The 24,756-nt window shown below is 31.3% G+C and overlaps 3 protein-coding genes and 1 non-coding gene across 4 annotated transcripts; 1 reads left to right on the top strand and 3 right to left on the bottom strand.

The window, feature by feature from the left end:
• Nucleotides 1-288: 288 nt before the first annotated feature.
• Nucleotides 289-11,508, bottom strand: LOC146529369 (beta-secretase 1-like). Its single transcript, XM_085201368.1, has 9 exons — nucleotides 11,148-11,508; nucleotides 10,877-10,996; nucleotides 10,233-10,385; nucleotides 9,299-9,473; nucleotides 8,749-8,984; nucleotides 7,518-7,592; nucleotides 4,754-4,861; nucleotides 4,172-4,306; nucleotides 289-3,657 (listed from the first exon to the last, which is right to left on the bottom strand). The coding sequence occupies exons 1-9, from the start codon at nucleotides 11,280-11,282 to the stop codon at nucleotides 3,340-3,342; spliced, it is 1,455 nt and encodes a 484-aa protein (XP_085057494.1). The 5' UTR covers nucleotides 11,283-11,508; the 3' UTR covers nucleotides 289-3,339.
• A 316-nt stretch (nucleotides 11,509-11,824) lies between these two features.
• Nucleotides 11,825-14,378, top strand: RfC38 (replication factor C subunit RfC38). Its single transcript, XM_085201369.1, has one exon. The coding sequence runs from the start codon at nucleotides 12,071-12,073 to the stop codon at nucleotides 13,136-13,138; it is 1,068 nt and encodes a 355-aa protein (XP_085057495.1). The 5' UTR covers nucleotides 11,825-12,070; the 3' UTR covers nucleotides 13,139-14,378.
• LOC146529366 (uncharacterized) lies at nucleotides 13,670-24,018 on the bottom strand. The gene is made up of 5 exons (XM_085201370.1): nucleotides 23,852-24,018; nucleotides 17,287-17,515; nucleotides 15,507-15,631; nucleotides 14,057-14,188; nucleotides 13,670-13,853 (listed from the first exon to the last, which is right to left on the bottom strand). Exons 1-5 carry the CDS (start codon nucleotides 23,946-23,948, stop codon nucleotides 13,681-13,683), a joined length of 756 nt encoding a protein of 251 aa, XP_085057496.1. The 5' UTR covers nucleotides 23,949-24,018; the 3' UTR covers nucleotides 13,670-13,680.
• TRNAA-CGC (transfer RNA alanine (anticodon CGC)) lies at nucleotides 16,550-16,621 on the bottom strand. Its single transcript has one exon. It is a non-coding gene; the product is annotated as a tRNA-Ala (tRNA).
• Nucleotides 24,019-24,756: the final 738 nt, after the last annotated feature.

Below are 24,756 nucleotides of genomic sequence, written 5' to 3'. Positions count from 1 at the left end.
TTATTATGTTAGAATAGATCATTACTTACTTCGCATGTGAAATACTTAATGTTTCTACATGCTATTTTTTTCACAAATCACAACTCTCCCTAAGGGGAGAAAACAGTGCAAGAAGAATGAGTGACAGGGCTCAACGCCGCGGTTTGCCTTACCAGATTAAAGAATTAAAAATATTTTTCTTTATTCATTCGTCATTGTACATCATAACGTTAGCAAGCCATGACATTGCAGTTGTGAAGGATAAACGTTTAGATACATCATTATCTGTCTACGTAAAGAAAAATAATAGGGTTTTATCAGTCATTTATTGTAAATATAAGATTTAATCTAATATTCGTAGATTTATCACATAAACCCTTTCGCCTAATTGGTCACGTTACACGACTCTTTAAATTCCATATTATAAAAAAATAAGAACACACACTTAATATGAAGTAAATTAAAAAAAATACTAAGTAAATGCCATTCGATATAAAATAAGAACAATTTACGTGGCAATTCGTAGACACACGCATTTTAATATTTAAGTACAAAGTAAAAAATCACCAAGTCCTCGCTTGTACTTCATATTTAAAAAAAAATGTTTATAATTTATTTATTTATAAAAAAATATTAAAACACTTGTTTTAATTACATTGATCTTTGATAAAAATAGGTAAGAGGAGTTTGTTTCACTTAGTGTAAAGGAATTTACCTTTGCACATTAAATACGACATTATTAAACAGAATTTTGTTATTGTCAAAAAAATAATGCATTTTAAAAAGATTTGTGTGATTTTAAGCTATAGAAAAAAATATTTCAAAAATAAAATTATAAGTACACAGTTATCACAAAAATAAAATACACATTAAAACATCCTATCTACTTATTAATTAAGTTTCATTAAATTCACACTGTGTTAATTACAATATAAAGAAATATCATAATAATGAAAAAAGTATATCGAACAGGAATACAGATAATTGATGGACTGAAATATTTATTTTGCTTACATTCAATTCTCCATGTGGTGTTAAAATGTAATGCATGACATTTAATTACTAGTAAATTCAACACAAGAAAATAAGCCTTTTTGACAAATAAAAACCCTTATTCTATTGTGTATAGAAGTAGTAAAATAGTGCATTTAATTAATATAAAAATGATGTGCTAAAAAGTGTTTTCTTTAGTAGTCAAAATATAAATTATAGATTTAGTTCAGAAAATACATGGCGTGTGCTACATTTTCTATTTAATTGTTATAACTACGTATTGGCATAATTAATTAATAATTGCAATCTAATTGGTAATTATTTTAAAATTTTTAATTTAATATCTTATGGTTTTATCTCCACATATCGAAATAGACTTTAAAATTAAGAATAATTTAAAAAATAACCTTTTTTATAGGTTTGTGATTTTTTAAATTATTTTCACTCAGAATTAAATGTCAAAAATAGATTATTCGCTTTTTTTAGAACGAAATTAAGAAAAGATTCCTTTGAAATTAATATAAAAAAAGAATAATTATATAAAATGTATAATATATGAAAGTGATTTAACCTTGAAAATCTTTAGAGAAACGCAAATATAATTCATATAAATATTAAAGATACAATTTAAGTGAGATTATTCCTATTTTGGGCTTCGTCCAAATTATATCAAAAACTTTTTGCATGCCAAACATTAAACATGCCTAATGACTACAATCCGGTTTGTTGAGTTTCTATTGTATTTATTATTTATGCACGACTTTTATGGCAATAATATGATTTATCCTACTTAACACTAAAATGGACTTAATACACTTAGTATTTAAAATTCAGAATTGATAATAATAATAAGACACACAAATTGCATTTAACTAACATAAGAATGACTTATATTTAACAAATTCATTATCAAGCTGAAAATATTATTATTATAACTAAATATTTATAGTACATATCATTTATGTATAATTATAACGTTAAAATATGACTAACAATGAATTTGTTAAAATATTTCTTTTTTACCACTGATTAGTTTTCTAAAAGTATAATGCTATCTCTTTCTAATCAAAGTAAAAAAAAGAATAGCATGACAGTAAGGTCGAGTCGTGGCCGCCCGGAGGTTTTCTTAGATTATGTGCATTGTTCACTTAGAAAGAAAATAATCAAAATTGAGAAAAAAACCTAATATTAAATCTACGCAGCGGTCTGCAACTAAGTTCAAAGCGGCCACGACACGTCGACCGTACTGTATTTAGGTAGTTTAATGAAATAATACCCACTAAAAAGACAGTGGTAAATAGAAAGCTTACTTAATTTTATGCATACACACAAAAAAAAATATGAAACATACACACTTTATTATCTAAGTCACTTAAAGTAAAAAAAAGTTGACAATCAGTACAAAATAAAAAGTTTCAAGACATATTTTATGCTATTTATATAATTTTGACTATATTGCGATCACAAATTTGACTACACTAAATAATCTAAAGCACTCAAGTTTATAGAATATAATGATAGTACTCTTTTTTATAATTCATTACTTATTGCCTTTCAGCGTTCTTCATTCTTTTGAGACCGTCGTTGCTCTGACTGTAAACGTGAGGGTTGTGGGTTCGATTCCCACTCGGGGGAATGAATAAAAAGTCGACAAATAGGATACAGCGTAATGTTAAGAAAATATTTGACTTTTCAACTTATAAGACATCAATTTTAATAATGCAAATGTGTCATATGATATTTTATGTAAACGTGTGCTTTAAAATATAAGTATCACAAAATTTAATTTCATAATTTCTACGTCTAACCATAATAAATATTAATAGTAAAGGCACCATTAAAATTGTAAGGTGATAAAACGAGATCACGAGAAATGGACATAAATAGATTAAATGTATTACAATAAATTAATTCAATGATTGATGATTATAATGGAGAAAAAAATGTTAGTGTATTTATATTAAATATAATAAATAAATAAAAATTAAGTTTTAGGGCAATAAATTTAGTAAATCATTTTACAATACTTTGCTATAAAGCCGTCATTTGTACAAATACCTCAGAAAAGAAAGACGTCATCCACCATCCGCCTGATAAATTATCGAAACTTATCAATCAGTTCAGTGTATTAAAATAAATTGATAATCTAACTCTAAATGAATAGTCAGAATGTTGCTATATGCATAAGATAAATAATTAGTTATGTTTAATTCACGTCAATTTGTACAAATACTTAAAAAAAAAAAAAAAACTGCATTCATCTGATAATTATCATTATTAAATATCATTAACAAGAACCTACCAAACACACAGCAAACGGTCCCTCCAAAAAAAAAATAAGAAATATAATTTTAAAGAAAGAACGAATTAATTAGAATTAGCTTCCGGTTCAAACAAAGCTGCTTGTGACAATGAGATTTGTTGAGACCTCGGTAAAGGTCTTACAATTAAGGCTTTAACGCAGGGTGCTAATAAATATATAAGAACTGCTATTGCTACAATGGAGAATGCACAGAGCGCCCATTGAGCCGCTTTTATAGTAACTTCTGTGTCCGGAATTGTTTTTTTTAATTGGCATAATGACAGTAATGATGTAGAGTAATTGTATGGACCAGTTATACGGGAATTTGGTCCACAGTCGGACTCCTGCCAGCCTATCCAACCTGATGACCGTTTAAAGAGTACCTGTAAATAAAATGTTTTACTTTTTTTTGCTTCAAGCTGTGTTCCATACATAGTAGGATAGGCAGAGGGAACCTGGGAACTTAAGTGTTAAGACATTGCCTCCTCCGTTCCTTACGTGTTGTGTGACGGAGCTCAGCGCTGCGATGTGCAGCGTTACCAGAAAGAGGAAACTAAAGTAATAAATATTTAATTTCAACAACCGTCGTATACATAGTCGCACTTTGGTGCCCCTGCGCCTTAATAATATATTGTCATATATTTTTTAAAACTTTCTTCATGGTTATAAGGTTCCTAGCCATTATTCTTGAGAGTGGTGGTTGTGGGTTCGATCTCACTGTGGGGAACAAATTGTATTAAAACACAACATACAATACACAATTTGGGCGGATACGGTCAATTTTTCTATCTTGACACTCTCTTTGCCTACTTTGCCATTACTAAAACATGCACCTTTCACGTGATTCTAATGTTTATTGTGAACTATTAAATGTTAACTATTAAAAAAAAAACTAACCTGTAACCCCTCCATCGCAGTATATCCCAGTACAGTTTCATCACATCCAGCCTCTAGGCCTAATTTATAGCAATACTGTGAGACGGTACCGCCTTCGCCACTGTTATTAAACGCTGTCATCACTCGTACATAGTTCTGTAGAAATGTCTCATTTAAATTAGGATTTAAGTTTTTTTGTAGTTACACGCTATAGAGCGTGATAGACGCTACAGACGCTATTGACCTTCTATATGCGGGATAGCCCGCATATAGAAGGGTAGGCAGAGAGAACATTGTGTTGAGACACTACATTCTTCCTGGCATGACTAAATATTTTTCTATTAAAGTCCCAGCCTCCCTCTGCCTACCTTCCTAGACCTTCAGGATGTTAAGAAGAAAAAAATTGTAATTTTTTTATTACTCAATAATTATAAATAGCAGCGGGTAAGTAAAAAAATGTTATTTTGTTTGTTGTTTTACATAAAATATGTTGAATTTATTCACAAAGAAAAGAATAACAAAAAATATATTGGATTTAAATTTACTTTCTCTAACTTGCCTAATTTACATACATTTTAGTTATTTAGTTAAATATTTTGTTACCTGTGGCGTTATTTCCAATGTAAAATATTCATTATCATTGTTAGCACTAAGTAAATCTATCCCTATTGATGGTAACGTCCAATCTTGAGGTTCAGGCCAACATGCAGCCTGAAACAGAATATTTTTTATATCTATCATATGTTCATATAAATAAAGTTGAAGTGTCTGTCTGTAATTTCAAAAAAACTGTTTTTAAATATTTGATATTGCATTGCATATTTGAACAGCTGGACTTATTTTCACTAAAAGATATAGTGGATTGTGGAGCAATATATAGGTGACTTTTTATCCCGGAATTTTACATGAGATCGGTAAATACCTGATCTTGCGGATTGTCGATTGTCTCTGGGTTTGCCGTGCGTTTAGCGTATTACCTCCTACCTCATCATCATCATCATCATCAGCCTGTCCTCGTCCACTGCTGGACATAGGCCTCTCCAATGGCACGCCACTGAGCTCGATCTTCAGCTTTTCGCATCCAGCCGCTGCCCGCCACTTTACGAATATCGTCACCCCATCTAGCTGGAGGACGTCCTACATTACGCTTGCCGAGGCGTGGTCTCCACTGTAGAACGCGCTTACTCCAACGGTCATCGGTTCTGCGGCAAATGTGACCAGCCCATTGCCACTTCAGCCTGCTAATCCTTTGGGCTATGTCGATAGCATTGGTTCTCTGTCGGATAACTTCATTTTGAATTCGATCCTTCAGAGATATTCCAAGCATAGCCCTTTCCATAGCACGCTGAGCGACTTTAAGCTGGTGGACCAATCGCACTGTCAGTGTCCACGTCTCGGCTCCGTATGTCATAACTGGTAGGACGCACTCATTAAAGACCTTCGTCTTTAGACTTTGCGGTATTGATGACGAAAAGACATCACGCAGTTGCCCATATGCCGCCCAACCAAGTTGTATTCTTCTGCGAGCCTCCATCTCGAAGTTGTTTCTACCTAACTGTACAGTTTGACCAAGATAGACATATTCCTGAACAACTTCGAGAGGTACTCCATGAAGTGCAATCGGTTCCGGAATTACATGTTCGTTGAACATTATCTTGGTTTTATCCAAGTTCATCCGAAGACCGATGCGAGCAGAAGACTCATCCAAGGTGCTCAACATATATTGCAGGTCCTGCACGGTTTCAGCAAAAATGATAATATCGTCTGCAAACCGCAAGTGTGAGAGAAATTTGCCATCTATGTTTATGCCCCGTCCTTTCCAGTGCAGCGTCTTGAACATATCCTCCAATGCATTAGTGAATAATTTGGGAGAAATTACGTCACCTTGTCTCACTCCTCGATGCAGGTGGATAAATTTAGACTGCTGATTCTGTACTTGGACGGTCATAGTCGCTGCATTATAAAGGCTTCCCAACACTTTGATATATCGCCAATCGACTTGGCACCGTTGCAAGGACTCAAGAACAGACCAGATTTCAATGGTGTCGAAGGCTTTCTCATAGTCCACAAACGCTAGGCACAAGGGAAGATTATACTCTTCGGTCTTCTGTATAATCTGCCGTACCGTGTGAATATGGTCTATGGTACTATAGCCTTTGCGAAATGCGGCCTGTTCGGCAGGTTGAAATTCATCAAGTCTACGCGCAAGACGATTCGTGATGACCCTAGAAAACAGCTTATAGACATGGCTCAACAAGGAAATTGGTCGGTAGTTTTTCAATAGGGTTTTGTCTCCCTTTTTGAAAAACAAGACGACAATACTGTTGCTCCATGCCTTTGGAGTTTTTCCCGAAAACAAGACGGAATTGAATATACGTTGGAGACATGTAAGTATAGGTTTTCCGCCTGCTTTTAGTAATTCCGTCGTTATTCCGTCTTCTCCTGGTGCTTTTCTATTCTTAAGCTGCCCCAAGGCCATCGAAATTTCGTCCTGTGTTACTTCCGGCAAGTTGTCTGTGAGGCGGCGTGATAAAGTGGCTCTGGGATCTTCCGATTCGGGCTTGGGACGGGACGCTTTTGAAGCATAAAGTTTACCGTAGAAATCCTCAATTTCCATAAGAATTTCCGGCTTGGAGGCGACAACTTCTCCATTAGAATTGGTCAACTTCGTCAGATGACTTCGGCCTAATCGTCGAGCGAAGACTTTTGACCCCTGATTTCGCTCGATCGCTTCTTTTATACAACGTGTATTGGAGCTTCGGAGGTCGCGTCTTACCAGCTTAGATATTTGCTTATTCAAATTTGATGAAGTGCCAGTGGGATTTTCACGTCGCCTTTGCATTAGCCGTAGAGATTCCCCCGAAAGTTTGGATTTCTTAGTAGAATTTTGCGTCTGGTAAAATTTTGTCCCTTCATCACGAAGAATTCCCACCACTTGGTCTAGCTTATGGTCAATGTTAACGTCGCTTGTAGTTTCCAGGACAGCAAATCGGTTCTCCAGTTTCATCTGAAATGGTTCAGACCCAGCAACAGTTTGAAGCAGATTTGGTCGAAGTGTCGATTTTATGAGACGTAGGCGTTCGAGTTTATAGTGAACATTTAGAGTGCCTCGTACAAGACGATGATCACTTCCCGTGTTAAACCTAGTGACGACGGAGACATCCCTAAATATTCGTCTTTTGTCCTCCTACCTAGATATGAGATAACATTTTTCTATTAAATACGATAATTTTTACGCCCAAAATCAAATACAAAGATCTAGATTAAATCACTGATAGTGTTTTTTATTTATTGTTACTTTAAATGTTACTTATAAACTATACAAATTAGTTTAACTTATCACAAAAAGTAACCAAATCAAACTTACTTCTCCATGAAACCAAAATTCATCTAATATTAGCATATTAGATGCCTGCGCTGCACTTCTCAGTTCATTGACTACCTGAAAAAAAATATAAATAAGAAAGAAAACAACAATAATAACTAATTTGAGACATTGTGTACTGAGTGGTGTAATTTAACATCACACTTCTCTTACTATAACGGGGATTGAACCCATAACCCAACCATAACAGGGTGACACAACAGGCACAATCCATACAGGATGTGTGAATGTTTTTAAAAAGTATGAGTAAAATTTTTTTGATTATAGAATATAGAGAAATAATTGAAAATAACATGTAATAAAGTTTTAGGTATAGCGCGCACTAGTGATTTTTGTCACCGTGACTGTTGCATTACTGTCACCATGTACATTACACTTAATGAAGGGGCGCGCATTTGGATACGTGACAATTGGGTGACTTTTTGTCCGCGGAGGACGGCAACACGCCGGTGACGCAACTGTCACCGCGTCCATAGATTTGTATGCCCGTGCGCGCATTAGCAACTAAATGTCACCTCCCCCTTGCGGTTTCCATACTAGTCGTCTTCCGCATAAACATGAAACAGCATTTTTATTTCAAGAATGGCGTCAAGCTCATCACCAAGGCAAAATGTATGTTTTAATGAAGATAAAATAGACAATGACAACACTGATTGACGAAATTGAGTTAAGGCCATTGCTCTATGACAAATGAAAAGTTGAAAGCCAATATTTTCTACATTTGCTTTTTTTTCTATTTCTTAATATAAGTGCACAGACAACCATCTCTTCGAGATCCATTTTATCAAATGTAAAAAATTTCGTCACTGTCATCGCAAGTGCGCGCAGTGGCGAAAAGTATGGTGACATGTCAGTGACAAAAAAAATATTGTCACCGTGACAAAAGTCACCAGTGCGCGCTAAGCCTTAATATAACTAAAAATTGCTATGCAATAAACAAAAACACTAAAACAGTTTGACAGCTTCATGTAATAAGAAATATCCATACTTGAATACAAAACTACTAATGAAATCTGTGGGAAAACACACAAAATATATTTTTTCGAGTATTTTATTGCACACTTATGGTATTACGGTATTTTTGAATGAAGCAATATCTTGAAAACGAAAAATTTCGGGCGCTACTTTATGGGAGAAAATATGTGAAAATAACCTCCTCCTCTGTATCAATTTATCTGTAGATTTACGAATAAAAAAATATATAAAATATTACCTCTCTAAACACAATATCAGGTAATCTAATATTAGTTGTTCCACTGTCAACTATGCTTTTCTCTTTATTTAATTTCATACATGTCTCTTTATAGTGCTCATCATCACTTGTGATATTGTTTACAGTTTTATTTCTATTTGTCAATACATGAATTGATAACACTCCCACCACATACCATCTTCTTTGTAAAATTGGTGTTTTAAATATAAATGGACTTGAAGGTGCTATACTGTCATCTGAAAAAGGTAAAAATGTGATTTTTTTATATCAATATAGGCAGAAGGGCCTATAGTTAGGACACGTCGTTAACCATTACATACTTCTGTTCCTCAGTTTCTGTCGAATTCTTGAGGCATGGCTTGCCGAGTGGCAGAACTCAACGCCATTCTTTACCTCATTGCCAGAATGAAGAAATGAAAATATTACATGTATCATGTCCCCTGAGTTGAAATCAAACTCACAATTATTAAGCATTTACAGTCAGAAGTTTGAGCCCCTGCACCACAGCGGCCTCAGTTGTACATATAATAACAATTAACTTGTATATTACCAATAATTTCAAATCTTCCATAATGTGTAGCATTTGTTGGACTCACAACACCACACAGTTTGAGCTGGAATGACATATCTTTGTATAGAGTTTTGTCTACCGAGTCTAACCATGAACCTACTATCACATCATCTCCCCACGCACCCACTGGTAAATATGCTAGTCCTAGAAGACCCTGGAAATAATATTTTATATGTAGTTTGGGGTCACCCCTAGAATATGTCTACACATATTTCTTGACTTTTAAGATATATATAGATAACTGGCAAATATATTTCAAACTTAATATTGAATAATGAAACTATATTAAAATTTGAACCATCATTAATCAGATTTCAAATTCATTAAAATTTTACATTTCCATATAAAAATATGTAAAATTGCTCATCATGTAAAATTAATATAATCCAGTTACACTAAAACGGTAAAAGTGGTGTCTGTTGGGTATACATATGACATACAAAAAACCAGTTAACAAATATACTTATCCTATAGATAGCATTTTCGTTATTAGCAATATGAATATATCTATATATATAAAATCGAAAAGTCACTCACTCATCACGAAATCTCAGAAACTACATGTGCTAGGAATCTCAAATTTTGCATAGGAGTTGTTTATAGGACGTAGGTGCTCGCTAAGAGAATTTGCAATATTTGACTTCTAAGGGGTTGTTTTTGGGGTTGAAAGTTTGTATAGAACTTAGTTACTACAAATTCTAGGAGTCTCAAATTTTGCATGGACGTCACTTATAGGACGTAGGTACTCAAGGAGTCAAAAATTAACAATAACGTAGTTCACGCAGGCGAAGCCGCGTGCGGGCCGCTAGTTTGGTATATAATTTAGATTAGTATTGAGTCTTAAATTTTTTGATAAATCATATATTTTTTTTATTCAATTTTAATATCAATTTCTATAAAAACAATTGATTACCTGCCATGCTGAGCCATTCATGAAGAATTTATGACTACTTTTAATGAGAGCTAATTCACTTGTCACTTCTGGTATACTTTTGATTGATGGAAATTTAACATAATCAAATGCTAATTCACCTTTCCAAGTACCTTGAGAATATTTAGCTACTACCTGAAATGTTATATTTTTATAAGTAGAGGCTTGACATAAAGCTGAGCTTGATATAACACTTCAGCTTCATCCCGTATTCCCCATACAGCAGGGAAGGCAGAAGGAATCCTTGTCATAGCATGTCTTAAATTACATCACAAGGCTGTTGTGGCACAAGAGCGCAACTGGAAGCAGGGCAGTTGTGGGTTCAATTAACAATTGGAGGAATCAAATATTTTAATGTCTTCATTTCCTCCATCCGATAAAGAGGAAAATCATGGTGTTGTGTTCCACCACTAAGCACATTGAGTTCACCTCAAGCATTGGGCATGAAGAAAAAAATTATAAATTGAATTTATATGGAAAGCAAGAATGTGTATAGCAGGCATAGATCTGACACTAGATTTTATCTATCTACCCTGCTATATAAAAAATACAGCATACTTTGATGATGATAAATTTATGTACGAATCTATCCATTTTGATGTAAATATAATTAAAGTTCATCTTACCTCTTTATTTGTCAAAAAAATACTATATGATTTATCAGAGTGAAAATATTCATCATTATCTTTTCTGGGATATGATGCAATGGCCAATGTAGTACTCCCTGTATCAACTAAAACATTAAGCTGAAATAAAATAAAATATTATTTATTATATTACACATACTGGTCATAAAAAGTATCTAATCGTTCCATTTAATTTTCTTAATCGGTAAACGAATTTTATTGAGACTAAGCGATTTTTAAAGAAAAATGTTCTTATTAATCATATATTTACTTTTTGTGGAGGATGTCCAATTTCAATTTCCAATGCGTAGGCTTGCCCGGCATCGCCATATAAATTAAAATCTTCACACGTAGACTTATTTACGACAATAAAAAGAAAAAAGTAACTCAAACTTTTTAGGAACATTATTGCCCTTCAACCATAATGTTTTAGAAGTGGATATAAATACAGCACTTTATAGTAATAATTCAATAATGCATATATAAGATATTTTTTCACGGTTAACTCCAACGGACTTAAGGCTTCTCATTTAAGAAGTTTTTGAGTGGCTTCTATTGACCGAAAACTCAATACACATACTTGGTGAACATAATACAATTGCATCTCAAGAAGACATTGACATTTGACACCAACTTGACACTTTAATTCTATAGTTATATTTTTTTAGGCAGGTAGCTCGAAATGGAATTTTCAAATATTGTAATACCGTTATTTTACGAGAAGCAAAAGAAAATAATAAAGAAACATTTTAATATTTATAAGTCACACAATTTTACACAGTACGGTACGGTATCGTATTGCCTGAAAAATAGTTTGATTTTATTTTATGTTTATATTCGATTTCGATATAAACATAAAACTCACTTATGGGTTTTACTATAGGGTTTTACTCTAGGGGTTTACTCAAGGGTTTTACTCCTATATAAGAACAAAATAGAATTTACGCAACCGTAGTTTATTTTATCAGACTTGCTGACTTTATGAAATATATTATAGTCAATTGTGACATTTAGTCTGTAACCTGTATTAGGATAAAATTTTGGCGCGTATTTAGACTTCTATAATTTCTAAATCGAAACTTCACAAATCACAATTCAGTATTCACAACTCAATTCGATTCGGATTTGTTAACAATAGATGTTAATTTAATAAAAAGTATAATCCAACAAGTAATTTAATAACATCTAAATAAAATGACTTTGTGGGTTGATAAACACAGACCAAAAGATTTAATGAAATTGGATTATCACAAAGAACAAGCTGTCGGATTAAAAAGTTTAATACAGCAAAGTGACTTTCCTCATCTACTAGTTTACGGACCTTTGGGCGCTGGTAAAAAGACAAGAATAATGTGCTTATTACGAGAGCTTTATGGATCCGGTGTAGAACGAGCAAGACAAGAAACCATGCATTTTACAACACCTTCAAACAAGAAGATTGAGATTATGACTGTAAGTAGTAATTATCACATTGAAGTAAATCCCACCGATGCTGGAATATATGACCGGGTTGTTATCATGGATTTAGTTAAAAATGTCGCACAAACACATCAAATTGACTCTTCTGGCCAACGTGAGTTTAAAGTTGTAATTTTAAACGAAGTGGACTACCTTACAAAAGACGCTCAACACGCGCTACGTCGCACCATGGAAAAATACGTTGCAACTTGCCGCTTAATTCTTATAGCAAATTCTATATCACGTGTAATTCCCGCAATTAGATCTCGTTGCTTGGCTATAAGAGTGCCAGCACCAACTATAGATGAAATAGTTAATGTTTTACATACTGTTTGTAAAAAAGAGGGCTTAACTCTACCTTCTGAGTTAGCAGTGCGTATTGCTAATGCTGCAAATCGTAATTTAAGAAGAGCAATTTTGATGTGCGAAGCTTGCAAGGTTGAGCAATATCCTTTTAGAACAGACCAAGAGCTGCCTGTACCTGATTGGCAAATTTTCATTAGAGATATAGCCAAAATTATGTTGTCAGAACAATCTCCAGCAAAACTGGGTGAAGTACGACAAAAACTTTATGAACTTTTAATACATGGAATACCACCAGAGGAGATTTTTTCTTCATTATTAGATGATCTTATAGCTAACTGTGATATGACTTTGAAATGTCAAATTATTAAATATGCAGCCAATTATGAACATAGAATGAGGCAGGGTAATAAACCTATTTTCCATCTTGAAGCATTTGCAGCAAAATTTATGACCATATACAAAAATTATGTTGAAGAATCTCTTGGGGATGCTTTTTAGTTATTATGTTTTCAATATATAATATATATTTTAAGCAGATATCTTGTTTATTAATAAAACATAATAATTATATTTTGTGGAAAACAATATTATACTTGTAACTAATTTTAAAGGTAAATAATTAAATTTAAGATATTTTTCAAATTATTTAGTTTATATTTTTTTATCTTGTGTAGCAGTTTAGGCGGAAAGAATATAGTCTCCACTATCTATCCTTATCTATCTATCTGGATCAATCCCAGAATAGCATGTTAAATACAACAGAAAATAACATTGTGCACTGTTTTCCCAGAATGGAGTAATGGAAATAGTGTTTTTCCTCATGTAAAAATCAAGCCTTTATGTTAACAGTGATATGATGCATTGGGCACAATATATCTAAGTTACATTGAAAATAAAAACACTAACCGTACTTTTGGTTTTCCAAAGATTCTGTAATTTACAAATTAAGTATATTTTAATATTTTGAAATATTATAGCAGTAATGGATAAATAAAACTTTCAAAAAGTGATAGAAATAAAAGAACCATCTTTATAATAACTTATTTATTTTGATATTTGTAATAATGTCTAGCAGGTATACTTCTTGCAAATAGTCTAATATTATCCACTATTGAGTGCATTACAGCTACTGTTATTTCATTTGATAAATGATCTAATATTGTAGGCCTTTTTAATAGTACTTGTTCCATTACTTTTGCATCTTCTGGAACAGCTGTAAAAAAAAACTTTAAATACAAACATTTGTTATGATAGTAAATTATTTGAATATTTTCCATCCATGCTTAATAGATAAGTTTAACATTTATTTAATATTATACAACTAAGTACAGTGAATATTTAACAAGATAAAATTAATAATTATTTGGCTTTTTGCATACTTGCATTTATTTTAAAATAGTTAATTTAGTAACTTGCCTGATTGTAAGAAGAAAAATGGTGTTCGTTCGTTTCGTACCGCAACTCTTTCAGGGCCTATCAAAATGTAATCTTGGTTATCATAGCCTCTTTGCCCTGCCCATGGGTAAGTTATATTGCTTTCAACATCCTCTGAAAGATAAAATTCAAATTCTTCAATTCAATTTCAAATTTAAAATCAATTGAAATGTCTGACTACAATAGTACAATAGTAGACAATAGTTGTTGCTTCAATCTTCATTTTAGGGAATGTTAAATTTAAATTATTTTCACTTTTTCATTGTAAAATATACCTGAATATAATTAAATTGTAAATTTTTTATTTTTTGTTTTAATGTTATTTACGCTATTAACTTCACGTTGTATTCCGCATATAGCAGGGTAGGCCGAGGGAAACTTGTGTTAAGACTAACACTAGGTTCCCTCTGCCTACCCGTCCGAGTAGTGTCTAAATATTTGTGTAATAAATATTTCACTTCCTCGAGTGGGGATCAAACCCACAACCCTAAACTGTTGAGGTATCTTGACTATGTAGTTAGCTATTTATGCTACAGTTACAAAAGATTCGAAGTAGTGGATCATATCTCAAAAAAACTTATCAGCTCATGCTAGCTTCGTAGGATCGACGAGTCAACAACATCGACAATCAATAAATTGAAGAGAGTACTTAATTGTTAAATAATATAAAAACTGTTTTAAAAGAAACCTACTTAGACTGTTAAGTATATACTTATGTACTTATTCAACAAACCTACCATATTGGTACATATAATTTCAATGTCTGTGGTCAGAGTGCTGATACATAAATTAAATTGAATTTCACTGGTAAAATTTCACGTTAATTTCGCTTCAACGAGTTCAACGAGGCCAACAGCCAAAATGAATACATTAATTCGTCGCTCCCTAAGTAAATAACATACCTATAGGTACATCTCCAAATACATCATTTATAGGAAAACGATTACGAAGTTCAAACATTAATCTGGATTATATGATGTTGAAAATGATAGAAATTGTCATGTCATTTTAAGGGTATTCCACTAAAATAGAAGCTATACCTCCCTATAGCTTCTATTTTGTAATAAATATAAACTTAAATATTAACGTAATTATTGCTCCAAGTAATTAGTTAATGATTAGTAGGTAAGTATGTAATATTAGTAGGTAATATGATTTTTCTTTTTTAAAGTTTTTTTTATTATAAGGAAATCAATATTAATAATAATAAGTAGGCGTGTCAAGTCCTACTTATAATGTTATAATAGCTCATCTGTAACTAACATAACTTTTTATTTAAAAAAATACCATACTTAGTTACATTAAATTTACCTACAGTTGAATTTATAAATTTTAGAACTTGGCTCGATGAACCAACTTGATGTCTTATCATTTATATATGTTATACAATAGGTACATAATATTATGTTGAGTATTTCAAAGATGAACTTACGTATGTCCATTGTTATTTGGGCGAAGAAAGGGTCTATTCTCGCCGCTGTCATCATTGAAATTTCGCCTGTGATGTGTAGGTCGCTTATGAATTTAACGCCGTTTTTGCCTCCAGGCAAATTAAATCTACAAATTAGGAACTTAGATTCATTTTTTTTTACTAAAATTATTGTCAATAGTGCCTTTTTTATTAATTTAATAATTGAAAAATATAAATTGAGGCCAGTCGTGGCGCAGAGGCACTAGCGTGCGATTAAAACCGCTACAGGTTTTGAGCTTGCTTCCCACTCGAGGAAATTAAATATTTAACTGGTAATGAGGCAAAAGCGCGATGTTAAATTCCGCCATTTAACGTGCAAAGTGAAGAACGGAATTGTCTTAATGGGAACGAAGTTTCTTAACTCTAGGTTCCCAGGTTTCTTCTGCCTGGCCTGCTCTGCGCATGATAAAGCGTGAAGCAAAGAAAAAGAAAAATATAATGTGTATATTGAAGTTGAGAAGATATTTCACTCTGGTTCTGTCTATATTATTGTAAATGCTTTTGAAGTAATCGCTGTCTTTTCTTGTAGTAATTTTTACTGTAAAGCGCCACCTAGTGGCTATATCATTCTCCTCAACAATTAACTGGTAGGTTAGATTGTTTTATGAGAGCTTACTTAATAGGCGATATTCCAATTATTTATTAAAAATACTTTAAAAAAAATTAAATATAGAAAAAAATGGATTAAAAACTACTTATAAGTCAATACTTATCACAATATATTTCTTGTTTAAGATGTCAGAGTCAATGTCTCAAAAAAAAAAAAATGGATATCATCAATTGATTATTGATAATAATAACAAATTTCATTTATTTTTGAATATTTTGTTGACTTTTACGAGAGTACAAACTCTTATTAATATGATTTTATTTCAGTAACACAAAGGCAATAATACTTTTATGTATAACAAAAAATATTAATACATATAAAAAAAGAACTTAAATAGTGTCCTTAAAAGTTACGAGTTAAGCAATATTTTAGACAAAACTGTGGATTTACATTATGGAGGTGCTGGGATTTGAACCCAGGACTTTCAGCATGCGAAGCAGACACTCTACCACTGAGTTACACCCCCAGTTATAAAATTGTTCTAAAATACTATACCTATGTATTAACCAACAAAAATAAATATTTAAACTAAAGTGTTAACTAAATAAGTATTATTTAAACTTTTTATATCCTGTTGTTATTCATTGCTATATTAAAACGTAAGTTACATACTTAATGCGTGTTAACACAATATAATTACAAAATTCAATTATTAATTATTAGGTATAACATGATACCTACTAGAAAATGTAGTCCTTCGACGTTATACGAGTATATAACCAAATGTGTATTTAATTAATTTGTAATATATCTTATAAGTACTCGATTGTACTTGACCGAATTATTTAAAATTATAATACTTTAAAATTAGGCTTAGCCATTGAGCGCAAAAATATTATTATAAACGATTTTCCTTTCTATGAATAAATAAATATTTAAATAAGGCCAGTCGTGGGGCAGAGGCCAAAGTGTGCGACTGTAACGGCGACTGGTAGAGAGTTCGATTCCTACTCGATGAAATGAAATATTTAATATTTTCATTTCCTCGCTCTGGTGTGGAGGTGAGGTGGCAGTTGAGAAATTTCATAATATTAGTAGAAAGTGGGATTAATAAATAAAAATTGCCTACCCTAGGTGATTCAATAGACGTTTAAAATAAATAATAATAATAAAAAAAGATATTAAGCTTACTTTCTTTCAGCGAGTTTTGTCCATTTTGCACCTGTTACGTTGATACGCCTCATTAAAAATGACAGTTGCTCTCCTGGAAGAGCAACTGTTAGGCTATTTAAGTAAAGTGGGTCAATTGACTTCATTCCAACGTATTCTGAATCCATTAAGAAGAAAAATGTTCGGAGCCCACGTCGTAGGCATGCAACGCCATCAGATCGGCAAGCTGGGAATGGTAGTGGTGAAGTGGCTGTAAGCAAAGATTTTTTTTAAATATGTGCAACTTAACAGTTAAACCTTAAATCTCATCAAAAACACAAATGTGGAGTGAGAGCCAAGTATAATGTTCACCGATAAAAGAATGTAAGATCTAGATACCAAATTTACTCGACAATTATTTTACGTACAGGCTTCATTATATTTGCAACTTAATTAGTAGTTATTCGTACTTCCAGTTTGTACTGGACTACTAGTTTGATATTTGATTTGGTGTATGGTGGTAATAATAGCCAAGTCAAATTAAGACCTTATATTAAATACAGAACTTAGCACCCATATAAACCCCCCAATCTTTTATCGGTGAATATTAAACTTGGCTTTCATTTCAAATTTTTGTTTTTGATCATAACTTTTTGTAAATAAATTATTATTTATCGGAAATATTAGGTTATTTTTAAAATCACTATATTTTCCTACGTTCTACGATCTGACTTTCATACTTTCCTTTTTTTATTTTCTTAATAGTAAATCATTATCAATAACTACCATTTTTCTAATGACATTATCATATAAAAATATATACAAATAGGTATCTACTTAAAGATACTTAATTAAAAAACAATTTCAGATACCTTTTAGTGCAGTTAATTAATTTGGGTTTTTATTATAATTTTATTGCAGTAATCAAATATGAGGATCTTATAATACACTGCAACTTTAAACCATAAATACAAGATAATTTGTCCTTATCGTGTTACTTAGAATAAACGTGTAATTTAAATCTCTTTATAATTATGCCCTGATTAGGTTCCTTATTTATTGACGATACGTCCTCTAAGTAATTAATAAAGCCTTGGATGAGTAAGCCCTAACCACTGATTAAATACTTTACTTAGTCATAAGACTGGGAAAAAGATAAGACCGGACAACGTTATTTATATCTTGAAAAGCGAGTTTTATATTCTATGTTCTTACAAATATTTTAACTAAGAATGCACATAAATGACTTAACATTTTATTTTTAACATATTTTTAGCCGATAATTGTATACATATTATTAAATTGATACATGTACCTATCATTTTACTTGCCATCATAGCGCAGTGGAACACTGTTTGAGTGTAAATACGATGGTTATGGGTTCGATTCCCACTGGGAATTGAATTCATTTCATTTCTCCGCTCTGTTGGCGGTGTTGAGTTCTTCCACTCAACACGCAATATTTCAAATTCTTGGGAAAAGTTGGCAATAGAGTACATAGTGTAAACAATAAATTCTTTATGCCTATCCTGCTATATGGAATATACAACTTGAAGTTAAAAAAGTTTATTATTTATTTAATAAGAAGATATTTTTAAATGATCATAAAAGCAATTTGGTAGGTATGTCAATATTTCTTGTATTTAATAACTATGCAAATAAAATCATAAAACTAATTTGCCATGCCTCTTGAAGTTTAAAGGATTAATAATGAAAGATTTCGACGTAAGTATATTGTAAAACACGAAATTGGTCCCCTTGTAGCCGTGACGGCATTGAAGGAAAAACACAAGTTCCACTTTATCTAACAGATACCGATCATTTAATAAATTAGTCTGGGTTTTAACAATTAATTAAATTATAATTTTTAAATCAGTGATGATATAGGAAAAAATAACGAATGGTGTAATTTTTATATAAATTAAAATTAATCACTTATTTTTATTTTTTTTTGTAAAACCACAGTAAAAAATAAAAAAAATATTTGACAGAAAAAAAAACAAAACAGCGACTGCATAAGACTAAAAAGAAAATCAACAAGACTAATAGTTTATTAGGATTAACAATAATTTGACTGTATTATAATGGGTATGAACAGATATCCATTAAGAGAAATAATAATTAAGAATAGAAATAAAAGTTAAATGGTTTATGGTAAAAGTTTTGTTGGAAAATCAAGTGTCTTGTTTCTCTTTGCCTGCTATAAGCACACAAACAAAGTTGCGTGCGGCCACTAGTAATATAATTAAAAAAGTTATTTGTTTTTAATTTTCTCCCGGTTCCAACTCACAAGTATAAGAGTAAAGTCAATGAGAACACGTTGCCATAATATCGTCCATAGTATATGTAAAGGACTTATAAAAACTTCAATGGTGTGTTGCGGCCTAGCCTTTGTAGTTTTGATTACACCTAAGTCATTATAAAAGCACGCATTTTTATGGTTTCAAATTGTAGGGCAATTTAGAAATTTATTTTCAATAGCACAAGATTAGATTCTATAAATCTCAATTATCGTTATTAAAAAGACACAAAAAAATACAATATATATATCCATTAAAAAGATAATAATAATATTAAAAACAAACTGAGTAAATTCATACGTACTCGTAGATGAAAATTATATTTTTTTGCGTACTTTGTACCTACTCTAAGTTTCAATTCAAGTTATTGATATTATTACCGTCATTTATGTACTTATCAACTGTAAATGAAAGGATTTATCATTAGGTTCTTTCTTTTCTGCCCCATACGTCCTCAGAATAAAAAAAAAAAAACTTTATTTCGCAATTAATTCAAGTAAGTTTTCAAGTTAGTTTAATTTATAGGTAAAACCTATACAAAAAGTCGATAGTCCTCGTTGCACGGACACGGAGAATTTATACTATGTGCATTTTTCATCTAGACCGAAAGGTTTCGGATGATCAACTTTATGGTGGCCGCTGAAATTTTATGAAAAAAAAAACAAATTTCTCGTTGGTCATCAATCAGTTGGCTTTATAATCGAAAAGGTCTATTTGGCAAGACAGTGTTTTTATTGAACGTATAAATGATATGTTAATAATAAAAAAAAATTTTTAGAGGTTAATGGTTCTCTTGCCAATGTCAGTCAGCAACTTCTAAATTAAAATAATTTTCGTATTATGCAATTTTAAGTTTTATGCTTGTTAACTGTGGAAGTAAAAGACGGATATAATAAATTTAATAGAAAGTTAAAGTAACATATTTTAATTATTAATGCCTATAATTAAGTAAAAAGGAAATACTTTTACCGTATTACTTATATTATAAAATAGATAAGCATTTTTGTCTATTTATAGATACTTATAATATACACAGAAACAAAAAAAAATATTTCCACATGTACGCGCCAGTGCGTCCAAATATTTTATGCACGCGTTATCACGGCATACTAACATACATTACAAAATAATAAAACTTTAACTATAACAATGATTAACTAAAGTTATATCATATAAGATATTATAGATGGGTATAGAAGCGTTGCCCAAACATTACTAAATATTTCTTAAACTGTCACAGCTATGTGTAGGCAGAGTCTTAAATATTGAAATGTCCATGTCATAAACTGATATGACCTGATACGTATCTACGGTTAAAATAGTTTCGTGATTTTCAAACGAGTTCAATGTTAACTTCACTTCTCAGTCAATCAATTTCGATAACAACTATGTCTTTCACCGCATGGGTTAAGCTTGTATTGCCCGCGGCTTCACCTACATTCACAGATAATGCTCTAATTACATCAACGAAAATAATTGAGAATGTTATATAAAAAAACCAGTAGGCCGATATGACACTCGTTGCTTAAGGTCCCGAAGCCTTCGTCATATAGGCGTTTCCTATTTTAAAATGTAAATGTATATGTAGAATGTTTGCACTGTGTAATTATTTTGAAAAATTCGCCTCAGGACATTTTTTTTGATTGCCAAAAAAATCAAAATAATTTCAAAATCGGCTAATTAGTATAAAATAGAGTTGATTTCATTGATTCTATTTGTAAGTAATTCGTGGCACAATTTTTAATTATTACTAGATTTATACTATTAAATTATATGATTTATAATTATATGTTTATTTTGTATGTTGCTTAATATGCACGTTTATATATTTACATTAACTTATTCCAGTATCTTTATTCACATGTGTACTCGTAAGTAGAATATTATTTATTTCAATTTTATTGAAAAACCTAGCCCTTTTGTATCAAAAATATAAATTAATTATTGCTATGTACATTATACCCATTTGTTTAAGCTTCACGCGGTATACCGCACAAAGCAGGTTTGGTAGAGGGCACTTAGGAACTTAGTGTCAAAGAGTGTGGGGAACGGGAAACGGAAAAACATTAGGTTATGAGAACGTGTGTCCGTTCCCATTAAGACACTTCCGTTCTCCTCATCGGACATTTTTGTTAATTGTATAATTTACCTCGTAAATTGTAATATTTTAGTAACGTATGGAATTTTAGATATTTTTATATCTAAAAGATGAATAGAGATGTTAACAACCATTTTAGTATAAATTATCTCTGCCTAAATCATTTAAACAAAATCTAACCCAGAATACTCAGTTTCAAATAGTTTTAGTAAGAAGTAACAACTAATTGATGTATATTTAATATGTTATATAATATTTTTACAAAAGGTTTAATGGCGGAACGGACATTGTCTAAGTTATCTGGCCTCGGAAACGTTCGTTTTAATATAGTAATTACTCTTTCGAGTAAGAGTCCGTACTACGATGGCATTGGCATTTTTATGTTATTTATATAATTTGTCTCGTAATATAAAAAATATTTAAATAATATTTGGAATTTTAGGTCAGTCAGTTTTTGCGGTTAATCGTGGCAAGGAGGCACAAGTGAGCGACTGTGAACGCGACGGGTTGTGGGTTTGATTCTCATTTAAAAATTTAATATTCAATTAAATAGTTAATATTTTTATTTCTTTGCTTTGTAACGAAGTACAGTGTGGTTTTGAATTCTGAAACTCAACACGCAATGTCTCTTTACACATTTTCCACTCTCCGTTCTCCACTTTCCGCCGAATTCTTTAATTCGGCGGAAAGTGGTAGATTCCCTGTACCTACTCTGCTATGTGCAGGATACAAAGTGAAGCTGATAATATATAAAAAAAGAAGTTATTTATTATGAAATTGCACATTATTACGTATATTATATACCTACTCACTTAAGTAATACTTACCTTCGATATCAAAATCAAGTATTATACTAATTAATTAATTATGAAGTAAACTCTGACGTTTATAAAAAGTTTATTGATTTTAATAAAACTTTACAAATACACAAAAAAGTAATAATAAAAATAAATAGCTTCAATCTTCTATATGTATAAAAGGACTTGTCCTCACTGACTGAGGTAAGACGCACGCACAGCCGTAACCGCAGATGGTAGAAACGGGAAATTTGGACAGATGTTTACTTTTGTAATCTGGACATCCACTAAGAAGGGATTTTGAAAAATTTTAACCCTTAAGGGGTGAAATAGGGGTTGAAAGTTTGTATGGAAAAAGTTTTAAATCTGCACCAATTTTTATGAAATTTGAAATTCAGACTTTTAAAAATATTTCATTGAATACATGTTTCATCATTTTTTAGAATACACCCCCTAAGGATGCAAATAAGGGGTTGAAAGTTTGTATAGAAAAATCTTTAAATCGCCACCGATTTTTATAAAATTTGAAAATTAGACTCTCAAAAATATTTCATTGAACACATGTTTCGTGGTTTATTAGAATTCACCCTTAAATAAGCGAGCGAAGCTGCGCGCGGTCGCTAGTTAGTAAATAAAAGATGTCAGAGTGGAGTGGTCTGGATGTATGTGTCCAAATACAAATACAAATGATTGAGCATTCAAATCTATTGAGGTAAAAATGTATATTTGCATTATATGTAATTACTTGGCCTCACCAAATAATGCGCGGAATTGAAATCTGACACGCCTATCTAAATAGGAAAAATGAAGTACTTAATAGCTAATGTTAAGTTCGCAAAATTTGCATAATTTGTAGAGAGATTAACAATCTAAGAATAATTGAAAATATACAAAATAAAAGTGACGTTACATAACTTAAAATGTAATAACATTAATAGCAAAAGGTCTATTCTATTTATTTTAATAATTAATTAATATTATCTTATTAGGTAATTTTACAAATTGCAATTTGAAATACCTAAGGCACTATACATTTAATGATTTTAGTCGTACGATTGGGTCGACCACCCAACAAGCAGAGGCATGTAGGCGGAATATTGATAATGCAATAATTTAAAATCTCAAAGACCAGCTACACCCAAAATTACTATGCCGATATCAAATTATAAATATGCAATTACAATTTATATTACGTATTTTATTACAATAAAAAAAATATTACAAAATATTATTTAAGTTTTGATTATTCAATCCTATGACTTAATTTCGCCATATTAATAAATGAAACACTTAAAATATTAATATGAAATATTTATGAAACAATCATTATATTATTATTTCAGTAACAAAAAAAATATTAAATTAAATTAATTAATTAATTAATTTAATAAAGATAAGAAATCAATACTCACATTCATTTTCAAAATTAATAAACTGACTATCACAAATTTGCGTATAATAAATGACGCCGAGCACACAGGCGAAAAGTCGTATGCAATTGAATAACATCTTGCCGATACTAATAAGTCAAGAAAAGGACCGACGGTCGCACCACTTTTATACACACTGACCTTTGTTATTACTTTTTGCAAAAAGAAAAGTTTGTTCCTCGCCCAGAGTTGGTTGGGGTGACGAGTGTTGAAATATATTAGAATGTGAGTAATTAATTATAATTTATAGTTATTTATTATTTGATAAAAGTAAGTGTCATTTTTATATATGTATATCTTGGTATGGAAATTAAATGATATGTCATTGAATTATTGTGTAAGAATTAATTTTGTGTTCGATTACTAAAAATAAAGATTGTCAATGAAACTCTATGTTAGAGTAATATGGTTAGTTAATTTATTATCTTAGTATGTACATACACAATTAATGTATTTTTTCTTAGTAATTATTATTTTCATAATTTTATTCAACTTATATTTTGTACAATAACTATTATCAAAGCCACTTCGCATAAAAAAATTATATATATCTATTGAAATATAATAAATAACACATTGTGACGCTCATAGGCTTCAAATGCTACACATTTGAAGTTATTCTTTTTCTGAAAGTAGTAACTACTTTAAATACCTACCTAGATTCATGTCTCATTTTAAGCCTAGTAAACTACAATTAAGAAATGTTTTATTTAAAAACTGGCTTAATATCATAGACAATAATTCTAATAGTTTTGTAGCCATTTTGATTTCTATGACCTTATTATTTTAATTCAGTCCTTAAACTACAAATGTAAGAGACAAGCTGCAGTGGGGCATGGGCACAGATGTGCTACTGGAAACTCGATGGTTGAGGATTCGATCCTATA

This window comes from Heliconius melpomene, chromosome 18, assembly GCF_056956725.1.
Source record: "Heliconius melpomene rosina isolate 202511_hmr_F chromosome 18, ASM5695672v1, whole genome shotgun sequence".
Classification (NCBI taxonomy): domain Eukaryota; kingdom Metazoa; phylum Arthropoda; class Insecta; order Lepidoptera; family Nymphalidae; genus Heliconius; species Heliconius melpomene.
The sequence above is the reverse complement of the archived record's forward strand: the minus strand, read 5'-3'. Positions and strand labels throughout refer to the sequence as shown.

What these genes read in the sequence shown, in the direction of transcription:
- LOC146529366 (XM_085201370.1), bottom strand. Translation starts at nt 23,948, where the DNA reads ATGTTATTCAATTGCATACGACTTTTCGCCTGTGTGCTCGGCGTCATT. An exon ending in CCAAATAACAATGGACATAC is followed by an intron (nt 14,189 to 15,506) that starts GTAAGTTCATCT and finishes TTTATCTTTCAG; the next exon opens with AGGATGTTGAAAGCAATATA. An exon ending in ATTTTTCTTCTTACAATCAG is followed by an intron (nt 13,854 to 14,056) that starts GCAAGTTACTAA and finishes TTTTTTTTACAG; the next exon opens with CTGTTCCAGAAGATGCAAAA.
- RfC38 (XM_085201369.1), top strand. Translation starts at nt 12,071, where the DNA reads ATGACTTTGTGGGTTGATAAACACAGACCAAAAGATTTAATGAAATTG.
- LOC146529369 (XM_085201368.1), bottom strand. Translation starts at nt 11,282, where the DNA reads ATGTTCCTAAAAAGTTTGAGTTACTTTTTTCTTTTTATTGTCGTAAAT. An exon ending in TGAATGGCTCAGCATGGCAG is followed by an intron (nt 9,474 to 10,232) that starts GTAATCAATTGT and finishes TATTATTTCCAG; the next exon opens with GGTCTTCTAGGACTAGCATA. An exon ending in CTGCGATGGAGGGGTTACAG is followed by an intron (nt 3,658 to 4,171) that starts GTTAGTTTTTTT and finishes TTTTATTTACAG; the next exon opens with GTACTCTTTAAACGGTCATC.